This window comes from Mauremys reevesii, linkage group 1 (assembly GCF_016161935.1).
Source record: "Mauremys reevesii isolate NIE-2019 linkage group 1, ASM1616193v1, whole genome shotgun sequence".
Lineage (NCBI taxonomy): Eukaryota > Metazoa > Chordata > Testudines > Geoemydidae > Mauremys > Mauremys reevesii.
The window spans coordinates 349,234,919-349,249,373 of NC_052623.1; the positions used below are offsets into that span (position 1 = coordinate 349,234,919).

At 44.2% G+C, this 14,455-nt stretch overlaps 1 protein-coding gene across 5 annotated transcripts in view; it reads left to right on the forward strand.

The window, feature by feature from the left end:
- The window catches only part of SFMBT2 (Scm like with four mbt domains 2), a 192,354-nt gene extending 178,420 nt beyond the window's left edge, over positions 1-13,934 (forward strand). For all 5 annotated transcript variants that reach the window (XM_039519596.1, XM_039519600.1, XM_039519597.1 and 2 more), the window contains exons 17-21: positions 3,102-3,277; positions 5,804-5,976; positions 10,948-11,196; positions 11,365-11,493; positions 13,631-13,934. In XM_039519596.1, the coding sequence (XP_039375530.1) occupies positions 3,102-3,277; positions 5,804-5,976; positions 10,948-11,196; positions 11,365-11,493; positions 13,631-13,771 (868 nt within the window). In that variant the 3' untranslated portion in view covers positions 13,772-13,934. The remainder of the gene's footprint in view (positions 1-3,101; positions 3,278-5,803; positions 5,977-10,947; positions 11,197-11,364; positions 11,494-13,630) is intronic.
- Positions 13,935-14,455: the final 521 nt, after the last annotated feature.

The window sequence follows — 14,455 nt, forward strand, 5'->3', positions numbered from 1 at the left end:
TTACCCTTGACTATGCTACTGATCAAGAGGCAACTTCATTTGAGGAATAGAAGTACCTTCACAAGGAGAAAATACCAGATGCTAAAGGGCTATTTAACCCAGTGGGAAAAGGTACAACAAGAATCAATGGCTGGAAGTTAAATCCAGATACACCTCTACCTCGATATAACGCTGTCCTTGGGAGCCAAAAAATCTTTCCGCATTATAGGTGAAACCACGTTATATTGAACTTGCTTTGATCTGCCGGAGCGCACAGCCCCTCCCCCCGGAGCGCTGCTTTACCGCGTTATATCCGAATTCGTGTTATAGCAGGTGGCGTTATATCAAGGTAGCGGTGTATATTCCAATTAAAAATAAGGTACAACTTTTTAAGAGGGTTATTAACCATTGGAAAAAAGTGCCAAGGGAAGTGGTGGATTCTCCAACACTTGATGTCTTCAAAGCATGCCTTTCCGGAAAAGATGCTTTAGCTAAACACAAGTTATTGCGGATCAGTGCAGATGTTACTGGATGAAATTCTCTGGCCCAAGTTACACAGAAGATCAGACTAGATGATCTGATCGTCCCTTCTGGCCTTAAAGTCTATGCATCTATGAATTAAAGGTGGAAGAATTTGTCCCCTTGGAAGGACTGGTTTCTGTTGGTGTAATTTTCCATAGAATCATTTCAACTTCCTCTGCTCTCCTGACAGTCATGCCATCTGTGCAATGAGACAGTAATGTTCTCTTACCTCTTGGGAGGGGAAAGGAAGCGTTTTTTCCATTTTGTACAGCACGCCTGTTGGAGTCTCTCAAGACTCATAAACAATCAGATCATTTGAAAACACATGGGAGTACTCATGAGATAGGACCAGATTTTTAAAGGTGTTTAGGCACTGACTCCCATTAAATTCAGAGGGACTTAGGTACCTAAAGTACAGTGACTGTAAAGCATTGTGTCATTGCTAATTATACCCTAGCGCCATTTGCAGTCAGTGTAGTAATGGCAGTATCGTTTGCACCTTGCTGACCCTTGATCACTTATTGTTTTGTAAAAACAAAGTTCAGATCGTATTTAGTTTTCCTCCTAAATCACCATTGAATAAAGGCCTCTGAGCATCCCAGGCACTGATAACTTGCAATGGTCCTGAGGCTCTGATAGCTCTCTTAAAGCACCTCCACATTTCCAGAACAGGATCGTGGTGGTTGGACTAAAGAAGGAAGTTATGCTTTAACAGTTACCCTCTGAGTTATGGCGTAACTTTCAGTCTTAGAGTGACGGGTCATTTAAGGATGCCTCTCCTCACATCTGTTCCACATCTCTCCTTTGTTCCACATCCCACTCTCCTTTCTTCGCCCTGGTCCAAGTCTGCCTGGTAGCATCTGCCCTCCTGTTCAAGGGCTCCTGGCCTCAGTGCTACTGTCACACATGCTGCCTGCATCCCTTCTCCCATCCATCTTGGCCACAGTATCTTTGCTCTTCATCAGTTCCAGCCCAGTGAGCTCTTTCTACTTTTCTCTCCTCTGCACATATTTATAGTACCAAACCACTGCTCTACCATGCGTTCGCTCAGGTGTCTCTCCTGCTGCCATTATGCACAATGCGTAAGACGTGCTTTAAAAACCGGTATCTCGCTGTTTACACTAGCTTTTACGTGGCTATTCAATAAATTATGCGGATAAGTGGTTTTTCAAAGTTCACCACTGCGGTATATTACACAAGGTATGAAACTCTACCTTCCTTCAGCATTTATCACTCATAAATGCTCTGTATAAAACACCCTAACAAAAGATTTCATAGCACATGGTTTAGGGCTAACCTCGGCCTTATGAATCTGAGTTCTGAATATTCCCTTAGGAATTCCAGGCACTTAGGCCTCATCCAAAGCCCAACAAAATGAATGGAAAGGCTTTCGTGGACTTCAATGGGCTTTGGGTCAGATCCTAGAGAAGAAGAGCAGAATACTGGAGGCAAAGTCCACTGCACAGATCTGAGAGCTGAATTTTTCTTCTAACATTTTCTCTTCTCTGCTCACCGCAAAGTACCTAGGCCCAGGTTCTCAAAGGTATTTAGGTGCCCAACTCTCATGGTTCCAATGGGAATTAGGTGCCTAAATATCCTCAAGGATCTAGATCTTTGGGGGCGTGATCCTAAGGCTCGTGAAGTCATTGGAAAGATTCCAATTGACTTCAGTGGGTTTTGGGATAGACCCCTAAGATGCTGAACCAGCCATTTAAATTACAGCACAGTGAAGAACACCAGAAAATAAACAAAGTCAGACCCATCATAGTAAAAAAACAAATGTTGTGGTGTCACTAAACGGGGGACATCCACCCAGGCAAACAGTGACTCGAGGTGAAAACCTCTTGGAAGATAGAGATTCCAGGTTAAAGCAGAAATGGATGGTTTCAAACAGAGGTCCAGCAGGAGCAATCTCTGCACCCTGTGGCTACTACTCTAGAATCTTGTTCAGTGCTGGCCCCCCTAAAAGACAGGTGACCCCAGAGAGCACCTACCCACTTGGAGGAGGCTTGTGAAGCAGGTCTCAGCTAGGCCCATGAATTGACATTTCGTCAGCAAGCCACCCCGTGCTTGCAACTGCACCACCATAAGTCCGCACTGCTCACGGCTCTTTACGGCCGGTCAGCATGCCAGGCAGAGATCGTAATCCTGGGCCCAAGGGTCTGCAGACTGGGCGTGTGCAGAACCATAGAATAAAATGCAATGCAATGCAGCATCCCCACTGACAGCTCCCACAGTTGTGACCTTGCTGTCATCTTTGACTCTCTTCTCTCTCGCCTTGCCCCAAATAGCCAGTCTTCCAATGCCCTTTTCTCTCTAAACCCACAGCTCAAAACCTTGTCCACCCTGTGGTCTCTCTGACCTTGAGTACTGTAACCTCCTCCACCACCTTTACTGCATGCTGCCTATCCTCATTTTAATGTATCTGAAATACAATCGGTACAACCGGTATGTCTTAATTCTGCACTTCAATACATTGGTCCCACCCCCCCGGAAGTCAGTGAGAGGAGCATCTACGTAATAGAGGGCAGGACTAGGTTTATAGCATCCCCTGTTCTCACTTCATTAGTTATGTGTGATCTTGCAATATCCTTTCCTAGATACAGAGGGAAAACGTACAGGGCAACAGTCAAGATTGTGCGAACGTCTGATCAAGTGGCAGATTTCTGCAGAAGAGTCTGTGCAAAACTGGAGTGCTGCCCAAATTTGTTTAGCCCTGTGCTGGTCGCCGAAGTCTGCCCTGAGAACTGCTCCATTCATACCAAAACGAAATACAGTGAGTATCAGCTAAACTGTTGCTCTGTCGCTAGAAGAAGCAGAGCGGTGGGTGGGCGAATGTTCATGATATAGTTATAAAAATAAACGTATTTTGATACCTTTCTTTCTTTCTTTCTTTACCTGTAGTATAAGATATTGCAAATAGTAACACTAATGCAACAAAATGCAGCCTGTCCTGTGGGCTGAGCTCACTGATTGGTGCTCAGCACCCTAGGCCTGCTCTCTCTAGCACAGGGAACTGAGCACTCACCAGGTCACAGTGCACCAAGCCAGACAGACCCACAGTGGGATGTGTGAACAGGAAGGTCACAAACCCAGTCCTCCAGGGTCTCCATTTTAGAGTCTCCCTCCAACTTCAGGCCCCAAGGATCTTTGCTTGGCCTGCCATTGTGTTCACTTTTTCCCATGGACTCTTTACGGTTTCTCTGTCTACAGAAGGATGCCAGTTGGAGTATCTAATACAGGGATCGGCAACCTTTGGCACATGCTCCGTCCGCAGGTTCGGCTGATCGCAGCTCCCACTGGCCGCAGTCGGAGGGATGTGCTGGCCACCGCTTCCCGCAGCCCCCATTGGCCTGGAGCGGCGAACCACGGCCAGTGGGAGCTGCGATTGGCCAAACCTGCAGACGCGTCAGGTAAACAAACCGGCCCGGCCAGGGGGCTTACCCTGGCGGGCCGTGTGCCAAAGGCTGCCGATCCCTGGTCTAATATTTTCCAATTCAGGCCACCTGTTACATTAAGGCTCCGTGTAAACAACACACCGCTTTCGGCAGAGTGGAGTATATGTACAGCTACAGGCTGCAGTGAAAAGCAGGCTGCGTCCACCCTGCAGCGTGTAGCTACCTGGGTCACTGAAAGGCTCTGCTGGAGAAGCTGCCTTTCCCTGTGGAGCAGAAGGGCTCCAGCAGTGGGGAGCTGGAAACCTTTCCCCACTGCCAGAGCCTTTCCCTGGGGAAGCGAAGGGCTCCAGCAGCAGGCAGCTGCTAGCTTTTCCCTGCTGCTGGTATCTTTTCCCAGGCCGGGGAAGGGCTTCCGCTGCAGCAGCAGGGTGGCCACTCACGCCTTTCTCGGAATACCGGTCGTTCTGGGAAAGGCGCAGGCCTGCCCCCACCTGCGTGACCCTGTCCCCACCAGCACCCCCCGGGGCGGGGAGGGTGCATTTTGAAGAGCGTGCCACCCCACCCCTGCTGGCGTGATCTCGCACACAGGGTGCAGGTCCAGGTACATACCCACACCCCTCGGGTGTGTCTTTACAGACTCATCATCTGCACTGCTATTTATACCTGTGCTGTGTGTGCATGTACACGCCACGCTGTCAGAAAAATCCTGCGGTACGCATCCTTAGAAGATGATTTTGCCATTCTTTGTTCTTTTAACCTCTGCAGCATCAGGTGTTTACTTTCACTAATATGCACCAACATCCAGTTGGTGGTGATCTTGAACAGGCTGTATTTTGCTTAACTGTTAAAGGAGTAACTTCTTTGGACCACATTATTCATTGCTAAGTCAAATTCGGATCTGTGGCACCACTATAAATCTGCAGTGTCTGCCAAAATCTATGGCACTGCCCTGGATTTACATCTGGGTAGCTGAGGCTCCAGCTGAGCACTCAAGTGCATCCTTGTACAGGAAGGCTTTTGCTTAAAGTTATGCACATGCTTACGGCTCCCTGAAGACAACTTTGCTGAACAGCAATGGACGGCTGAATCAGGTCCTGGAGGTAGAATTGGGTTATATCCTCCTCTCACACGAATTTTACACTCGGATAATTTTATTGATTTCCAATGAGTCACTCCTGACTGACCGCACAGTGAGAGGAGAATTGGGCCCTGTCTCTATATACAACTCATATGCAGTCTGGGACCAGTCATTGTTATATAGAGAAATATTTATTCTTTTAGGACCTGAGCCAAAGCCCACTGAAGTCAGCAGAAGTCAGATATTTGCTGCATTGACTCAACAAATACTTTGGCCATGATATTCAGAAAAGCTGAATGCTGGAAGCTCCCATTGAAGCAGATGGCAGCTGCAGACTCTCCGCACCTTTGAAAGTTGGTAATTTTCATGCTATGAACTTCAGGATCTGACCCAACTGGAGCCTCAGCTACCCAGATGTAAATCCAGGCAATGCCATAGATCTGGGCAGATACTCTCCAGATTTAAAGTGGTGCAACAAATCAGAATTCTTATTCAGTTCTTACTCAGGCAAAATTCTGAGCCTGTACAGCAAAAGTTTTGCCTAAGTAAGTATTAAGTAAGGACTTCAGGATTTAACATATGGTGGATAAATATGTCTGAATAGATGTCTAAATTATAATGTTTTTTTTCCATTTTGTGACAATAGGCCAAGATAGCATCAGGTATTTCATTCTTCCTTGGGACATTGTCTGACAATCAAGATTTCTTTAAAGTTCCCTATGAAAGCTGTTATGAAGTAGTGGTGTATTACATTGGATTGATAGCATAAGCAAGCAAAAGCTTAATTTTCTTTGTGATTGTGTTTTTATTGTATGTTTTGCTCCAGCCTATTATTATGGGAAGAGGAAAAAAATCATTAAGCCTCCAATTGGGGAAAATAACAACATGAAAAGTGGACACATCAAACCAGCAAGACGCAGAAAGAGGCGGAAATCCATTTTTGTGCAGAAGAAAAGGAGGTCGTCAGCTGTCGATTTTAACGCTGCGGGATCTGCAGAGGTACACGCTGGACTGTGCTCATTCACCTTGCTATAGAACGGTGCTCAGCACATGACATTGCTTTTTGGAAATATAAATTTTCAATAAGCACCCTAGGGCTGCCCTTCACCTTTGGGAGGAGCTCCCCATAAATATCCTAAAAGCCATTCATAGAATCATAGAATATCAGGGTTGGAAGGGACCTCAGGAGGTCATCTAGTCCAACCCTCTGCTTGGACTAGATGATTCCCAGCTAAATCATCCCAGCCCCAGGGCTTTGTCAAGCCTCACCTTAAAAACCTCTAAGGAAGGAGATTCCACCACATCCCTAGGTAACCCATTCCAGTGCTTCACCACCCTCCTAGTGCAAAAGTTTTTTCTAATATCCAACCTAGACCTCCCCCACTGCAATTTGAGACCATTACTCCTTGTTCTGTCATCTGTTACCACTAAGAACAGTCTAGATCCATCCTCTTTGGAACCCCCTTTCAGGTAGTTGAAAGCAGCTATCAAATCCCCCCTCATTCTTCTCTTCTGCAGACTAAACAATCCCAGTTCCCTCAGCCTCTCCTCGTAGGTCATGTGCTCTAGCCCCCTAATCATTTTTGTTGCCCTCCGCTGGACTCTTTCCAATTTTTCCACATCCTTCTTGTAGTGTGGGACCCAAAACTGGACACAGTACTCCAGATGAGGCCTCACCAATGTCGAATAGAGGGGAATGATCACGTCCCTCGATCTACTGGCAATACCCCTACTTATACAGCCTAAAATGCCATTAGCCTTGTTGGCAACAAGGGCACACTGTTGACTCATATCCAGCTTCTCGTCCACTGTAACCCCTAGGTCCTTTTCTACAGAACTGCTGCCTAGCCATTCAGTCCCTAGTCTGTAACAGTGAATGGGATTCTTCTGTCCTAAGTGCAGGACTTTGCACTTGTCCTTATTTAACCTCATCAGGTTTCTTTTGGCCCAGTCCTCTAATTTGTCTAGGTCTCTCTGTATCCTATCCCTACCCTCCAGCGTATCTACCTCGCCTCCCAGCTTAGTGTCATCTGCAAACTTGCTGAGAGTGCAGTCCACGCCATCCTCCAGATCATTAATGAAGATATTGAACAAAACCGGCCCCAGGACCAACCCTTGGGGCACTCCGCTTGATACTGGCTGCCACCTAGACATGGAGCCGTTGATCACTACCCGTTGAGCCCGACGATCTAGCCAGCTTTCTATCCACCTTATAGTCCATTCATCCAGCCCATACTTTTTTAACTTGCCGGCAAGAATACTGTGGGAGACCGTATCAAAAGCTTTGCTAAAGTCAAGGAATAACACATCCACTGCTTTCCCCTCATCCACAGACCCAGTTATCTCCTCATAGAAGGCAATTAGGTTAATGAGCCATGACTTGCCCTTGGTGAATCCATGCTGACTGTTCCGCCTTCGTCTCTCCTTGAAGCTCTGTTTTGCTGTGATGCCTACAAAAGTTTGGCAGTAGTTAAGCAGCTTGTTTCCCTGTGCTCTGTGATCTGTCTGTCTGTATCCATCCATTGTCTCTTGTCTTCTACTTGGACTGTAAGCTTTTTGGAGCAAGGGCTGTCTTTGTGTTTGTACAGCTCCTAGCACAGTGGGGTCTTGGGCCATGACTAGCGCTCCAAGACAGTACTGCAATATAAATGCTAGATGCGGAAAGGACATTTATCAGTCACACTTGAGTCAGCATGGGTTCCAGTACTCTATTCATTACTTATTGCTTAATATGTTAAGTTCACAGCACTTAAAATTGTTCTAGGTGCTTTATAGAACAAGTGAACGACAAGAGTGTCCCAACGACTGTACATTTTGTGGCCTCAATCCTACATGTGAATGGCGTGAACTGGTGCCGTTAAACCGGTCCCATGTGAATGCTCTTGTTTCTGTTTAAAAGTGACTTATTTTGGTTTAGCTTAAACCTGTGTCTGATCAGCTTAACCTAAACCCAGATAAAGTACTCTTGAACAGAAATAAGTGTCCACCCAACCTTTGCAACCAGTTTAACTAAGTTTGTTTGAAATAACACCTGAAGTTAAACCAATGCAGCAACACATGTGGAGAAGCCCTTATCCACATACTTAACTTTGCACATGTGAATCCAATGGCATTATTCATGGGTAAAGTTAAGCACCTGTTAAGGCCTGGTCTAAACTGAAAAGCTTTGCTGACATAGCTATGGAGGTTAGGAATGTGAAAAAAATCCTGCTTCTAACTAGTAGAGCTTTGCTGGCAAAACCCCTAGTGTAAACAAAGTTATACTGGCAAAAAAGGCCTTTTACTTATTTCATTCAGGTAACTGTTATAGACTACAGTATATGGAGCTGTACCTATCTCATAGAGCTGGAAGGGACCCTGAAAGGTCATTGAGTCCAGCCCTCTGCCTTCACTAGTAGGACTAAGTACTAATTTTTTGCCTGAGATCCCTAAGTGGCCCTCTCAAGGATTGAGCTCACAACCCTGGGTTTAGGAAGCCAGTGCTCAAACCACTGAGCTATTCCTCCCCTCCCACAGCAGAGCCTGTGAGTTATGACCAGTTCAGGAAGGGAGGTTTTTTCGTAGCTCTGAAATGTTCGTAATTCTGACCAAAATGTTCTGGTCGTTCTTTCAAAAGTTTACAACTGAACATTGACTTAAAACCACTTTGAGACTTTACTATGCAGAAGAAAAATGCTGCTTTTAACCATCTTAATTTAAACAAAACAAGCACAGAAAGAGTTTCCTTACCTTGTCAAATCTTTGTTTATACTTTCCCTTTATTATTTTTAGTAGTACTGTACTGTATTTGCCTTTTATTTTTTTCTCTCTGCTGCCTGATTGCCCACTTCCCGTTCCAAATGAGGTGTGTGGTTGACCGGTCAATTTGTAACTCTGGGGTTCGTAACTCTGAGATTCTACTGCATATCTACAAAAGCAGTCTTTTGCCACCTGAGCTGTCTCTCCGCTAGGAGGGTTTGCCAGCATAACATACCAATATAGTTATAGCTGAAAACCCTTTGAGTGTAGACAAGGAGCAAGTGTTTGTGGGACTTGGGCCCAAATCATACACACATCAAAATCAGGTGTGGATCCAAGACACACTGAAGTCAGTAGGTTTCAGAGTAGCAGCCATGTTAGTCTGTATCCGCAAAAAGAACAGGAGTACTTGTGACACCTTAGAGACTAACAAATTTATTTCAGCATGAGCTTTCGTGGGCTACAGCTCACTTCTTCGGATGCATAGAATGGAACATACAGACAGGAGATATTTATACATACAGAGAACATGAAAAGGTGGAAGTATGCATAACAACTTTAAAGACTATGATTCTATGAAGTGGAACAAAGCGGCGAGGCTTGGTGATGTTTAGGGTTTGTCTACACAGCAAAAGCTGCACATAGGCTAACCTGCCTGAGCTAGCTTAACTCCAGCTAGCATGGGTAACCATAGTAATGAAGACAGCAAAGCGGGAGCTTCAGAGTGCGCTAGTGAGCGAAGTATGTACTCAGGGTCCGTGCCAGGGTTGTACAACGTGCACTGAGACCCATGCGGCTCCGTCTTCGCCGATATTGTTGGATTCAAACTCGCTCAGGTAGGCTAGCTCATGCACAGTTTTTGCTGTGTACATTTACCGTTGGAGGGGTGAGATTTGTGTGCCCCTGAGTGGTGCAGTTAATAGTCATTATTAATTCAGTTCACATATGCAATATGATTTCTGGTAACAGACAAAACCATACATTGTAAGACAAGACAAACTGGGCAGCCTTAATACCCACTCACGCCCTTCCAAGTTAATGGGCTTGAATGTTAGAAAATGATGGCAGGATTAAAGTATAATCCTCCTTGGTCAAATTCTGATTTCTCATTCAGAAAACCCAAATGTGAGCAAAACGATGCACTGACACTTACTGAAACTGAAATTCTGAGCAGCATTTCATCTGCTGTGTGCATTTACAGATATATGTTCGGTGTCCAGCATTTTTTGTTTATGAGGGACATTGTAGAATTTCAAATTTGGAGATACTATGCTTCAGAGCTGATGAGGAGCTGGATTTTCTGTTTTGCAGGAAATTCAGCACATTTTAATTTTTTTCCATTCCAAAATGGAATGGTAATCAGAACATTTCAATTTCCCACTAAATGAAATTCTGAAAAAACTCTGTGTCGGATCGATCAAAATGTTTCCTTTTGATAAAATAAAAACATTTCCAATTTTTCACTTTTTAAAACTTTTAAAACTCTTTTTTTACATAAAAACAATGAATATCATTTGGAAAAGTCATTTTGAAATGAAAAATCTAAATATTCCATTCTGAAAATATGAAAGTGGGACATTTCAACATCATCAAAACGCTTTGTTTCAGTTTTTATTGCCTAAACAAAATTTCATCAAAATTGACACATTTTTCTAAATGTTTCCGTTTCAGTGAAAATGGTATTTTCCAGTAAAAAACTTGAAACAAAACATTTTCTGACCAGCTTTAGTGCTTCTTTTTAACAGGGTAATTAATCATTGGAGTAGGTTATCAAAGGATGTGATACATTTTTCCATCACTTTGAGGACTTCAAAAGAAGAATGCTTTAACATCTAATTTGCTTTTTACCTTCTCTCAGCTTGGAAAATGAAAAAAATAACCTAGTCAGTTTCATTCTTTTTCTAGTCAGTTTCACTTCCCAGTTCTCAGGCCTTAGCACAAGATTGCAATGTTAGAGTTACAAGCACAGCAGAGGAACATTCACACTGAAACAAAAAACTGTTTTCATTGACATTTTAAAAAAAATAGAAATACAAATTCATTTTAATACTAGGTTTTGTAACCGAACCTAAACTTGGGGGCCTAAATGGTATGACACTGTGGCATATATAGGGGTATAATTCAGCTGAAGTCAGTGGTGTGACTCTGGTTTGACACTAGTGTAAATGAGAGTAGGATGTGACCTCATGTTAATCCCTATGTCATAACGTTTCCGTGACGATCTTGCTCTAGGAAAGCGAAGAGGAGGAGCCAGATGCTATGGAAGATGAGACAGGGAGCGAAGAAACCAGCTCAGAGCTACGTGATGACCAGACTGACACCTCCTCTGCTGAGGTACCTTCAGCCCGACCAAGAAGATCAGTGACATTACGGAGCAGCACGGAGTCAGACAGACCCGCTCCCATCGAGAGAGCTAGAAGGAGCCGCAAAACACAGTGTCTCTCATCCCCTGAAGGAGAGAAGTGCACTCAAGTCAAGGAAGTGAGTATATTGGTGGACTACTTAGCTCCCAATTAATGGCAATATTTTTTCCATTGACGTAACCTTCTGTGTCAAGTATTAACCATCTGCAGAGAGTGCCACATGCTCTACAGATGAGTCATTCTGGGCACTGTAACCTTTTCTTTACAAGTGTTTTGGCTCTTGCAGGAAATAAAGCAAGAAGAGGAAGAGAAACTCATCCTCGAGAGCAATCCATTGGAGTGGACAGTGACTGACGTTGTGAGGTTTATTAAATTGACAGACTGCGCTCCCCTAGCCAAAATATTTCAGGAACAGGTATGCTGCTGCATCTTACCTCTCACTGGGTGCAGACACTGTGTTAATGGTGTTTATTCACAGCGCAGGAAAGTGCAACTGAGCCTTTATGAAAAAGGTGAAGAACAGATCTTTCTTGTTCATTAAAGGTGAAATTCACCCTTGTCAGGATCAGTATGGGGCCCATGCATCACTTGCACCCCTAAAATCGGGCTTAGGTGGCACTTAAATGGTACGTAGGATGTCTGATGACACAAGTGTGAATGTCACCCTAGCTACTGAAATTAGATTAAGCACTGGACCTGGACGCAGAAGACCCAGATTCTGAATCAGTGGATGGCTTCGGGCTAGGTCGAAATTGTCTGACTGAAATTAGGCACCAAAATCCATAGGCAGGCTCCTAAAAACGTGTCCTGATTTTAAGACGTTCTTAACACTTCCAATTAAAGGCAATTAAATCTGCAGGAGCTGAGCACTGCTGTCATCAAGCTAATAGTGTCTTTCAATGGGCCCTAGATAGATAGATAGATAGATAGATAGATAGATAGATAGAAGTAGTCACTCCACTAATGAATAACATCCACCGCTATCGAATTCATGCTAAAGGGGAGAATCTCTAGTAAATGATATCTCAAAATATGCTCTAGGAATTATTTTAGGGAGGTTCTCTGCAGGTCAGATTAGATGATCACAATGGTCCCTTCTGCCCTACCAATCTATGAAATAAGATATTAACCAGACTGGAATGTTGCCAAGACACCAGAGCTAATACCCTTCCTCTTGCCTAAAGTGCTATGGGATTGATCTTCAACTAACTGCACGTGAGCAATGCTTTGGCTCTAGTTATCTGCAAGACAGCACCTGGGGGCCCCTAGCAATGTGCCTCTTCATTGAGTTGAAACATTAAAAATAACTAGAGTAGGTGTTTGCGATCAGAAGAGTGCTTATCATGTACATGCATCATCTGTGTTTAGGAGTCCAGAGGATGGTAAATAATCTAGTTGAGGACACAGTTTGTGCTCTTTCTGACCTTTACTGTGTTTACATTGTGAATTTCTTTGACTGCAGTTTGATTCCTCTATTTTTCCCCTGTGATCATATGTTCAGATTCTGCTTGTTGGCTTTAAATGTGGTAGGTTTTTGTTTTTCTTAAAGACCTGAACTCTTAATTAATCAGCAGAACCAAGGAGGAAACCAGGAGATAATGGTTATAAAATCTATTTCATCTGGGGCACTGGGCAGCTAAGGGAACCAGGGAAGAACTATAGGAATCTTTCACTTGCCGTTCAAAGCCAAACCCCATTGGTTGTGTCTGAAAACGATTGCCCTCTGACGGCTGTTCAGTGGCCTATGTGAAATGAGTTATTTTATTATTAATTATTATTATACAGTATATCACAGGCCTGGGAGCCCTACTCATGAACCAGAAGCGGATATGCTAGGAGCTGTACAATCACAGAACAAAAATACAGTCCCTGCCCCAAGGAGTTTACAATCTAATTATAAGACTAAAGACAACAGGTGGATAAGACAGACTGATGGGGGAATGAGACCGTAGAGATCAGCAATCATAAACAGTGGTATCAGTGCACCAGTGGCCTAAATTGGTTCCCAGTGGCCAGATCCGAATTAGCACTTTTGTTAGTAGCAGGGAAGCCAAAGACTGTATGGAGCATGCTTTGAACTGCCCTCTACTCCCTAGAGATTTTCCTTCCAGGTCAGGGGCCAACGCAGCATAGAGAGGAAGTATGGCATTGTGGTTAAGGAACAGGACTCCAAAATTCTGCAGTCAGCTCCCTGCTCTGCCTCACGTGTCCTGTCTGACCTAAGGCCTCTCTCTGGGGCCTGCTTCCCCACCTGTACCATGGGGATAGTACTTCCTCTTTCTCATCCACGTCTGTTTAGAGTGTAAGCTGTATGGGGCAGGAACTGTCTCCACAGCACGTAGCTCTGTGGGGCTCTGATCTCAGTTGGAACCTCTAGATGTAAGATAAATCATGCATACGAATATGCTGCTGCCGGGTGGCCAGACACCTTCCTCTCCCAGGATGTCAGTCCCGCTTTGACCAGCCCTAAAGCAAAATCGACTGTTCCACCTTTTCAAGTTCTGCGTAGTAGTCTGCAAACAGCAACTTCTCGTTGTCTCTTCTTTCCCTAGGACATTGATGGCCAAGCACTTCTACTACTGACGCTCCCAACAGTGCAAGAATGCATGGAGCTGAAACTTGGCCCAGCCATCAAGTTGTGTCACCAGATCGAGCGAGTAAAAGTTGCTTTCTATGCACAATACGCCAACTGACTCTAGTGCTCCTTGCATTTCCTTCTCCTCTCTCTCTTTTTTTTATTTTTAACGTTACAGTTCACTTGGGTTTTTCCTCAAAACACGTGGAATTGGAACCCTGTAAAAAAAAAAATCCAAGTGGAATGAATATTTCCGTATTTGTAAAGCACATTGAAGTATTGCTGCCGTCTCTTTTTGTGAAATTCTCCAAGAGTGTGATATTGTGGGGGAGCAAGGCCATGACATAGCAAGCCTTCCTGCAAATGGCAAACACATTCCATAGGGAAAATGTTCAAGCATTTATAGCTGATTGTGATGTCTTAAGGTCAATTGCTGGACATAAACGATCCCGTCGGTGATTCCAAAACACTTCTTTCATATTGAAATGTGAGTGATCGTTGTTCAAGTGACCCATGGCTTCCTGCAACTTTGATCTTAATGATCGATGTGCTTTTTTTTCTTTTCAGTCTTAAAAGGAAAGAGAGATAACAGTGATGCAATGAGGAACATATTATCAAGTGATTTTTAAATGGGAAATCCAAACCATGCTCTCTGTTGTATCAGTCACAAATACAATGATCTAAAAGGCGTGCATTAAAGCATAGGACCCAGGAACTCTTCCCAAGCCCAATATAGCTATGTACAGTAAGCTGATTGTCTCTGTGGTTGGATCTGTACAGTACTTCCTTCATTCTTGCCATG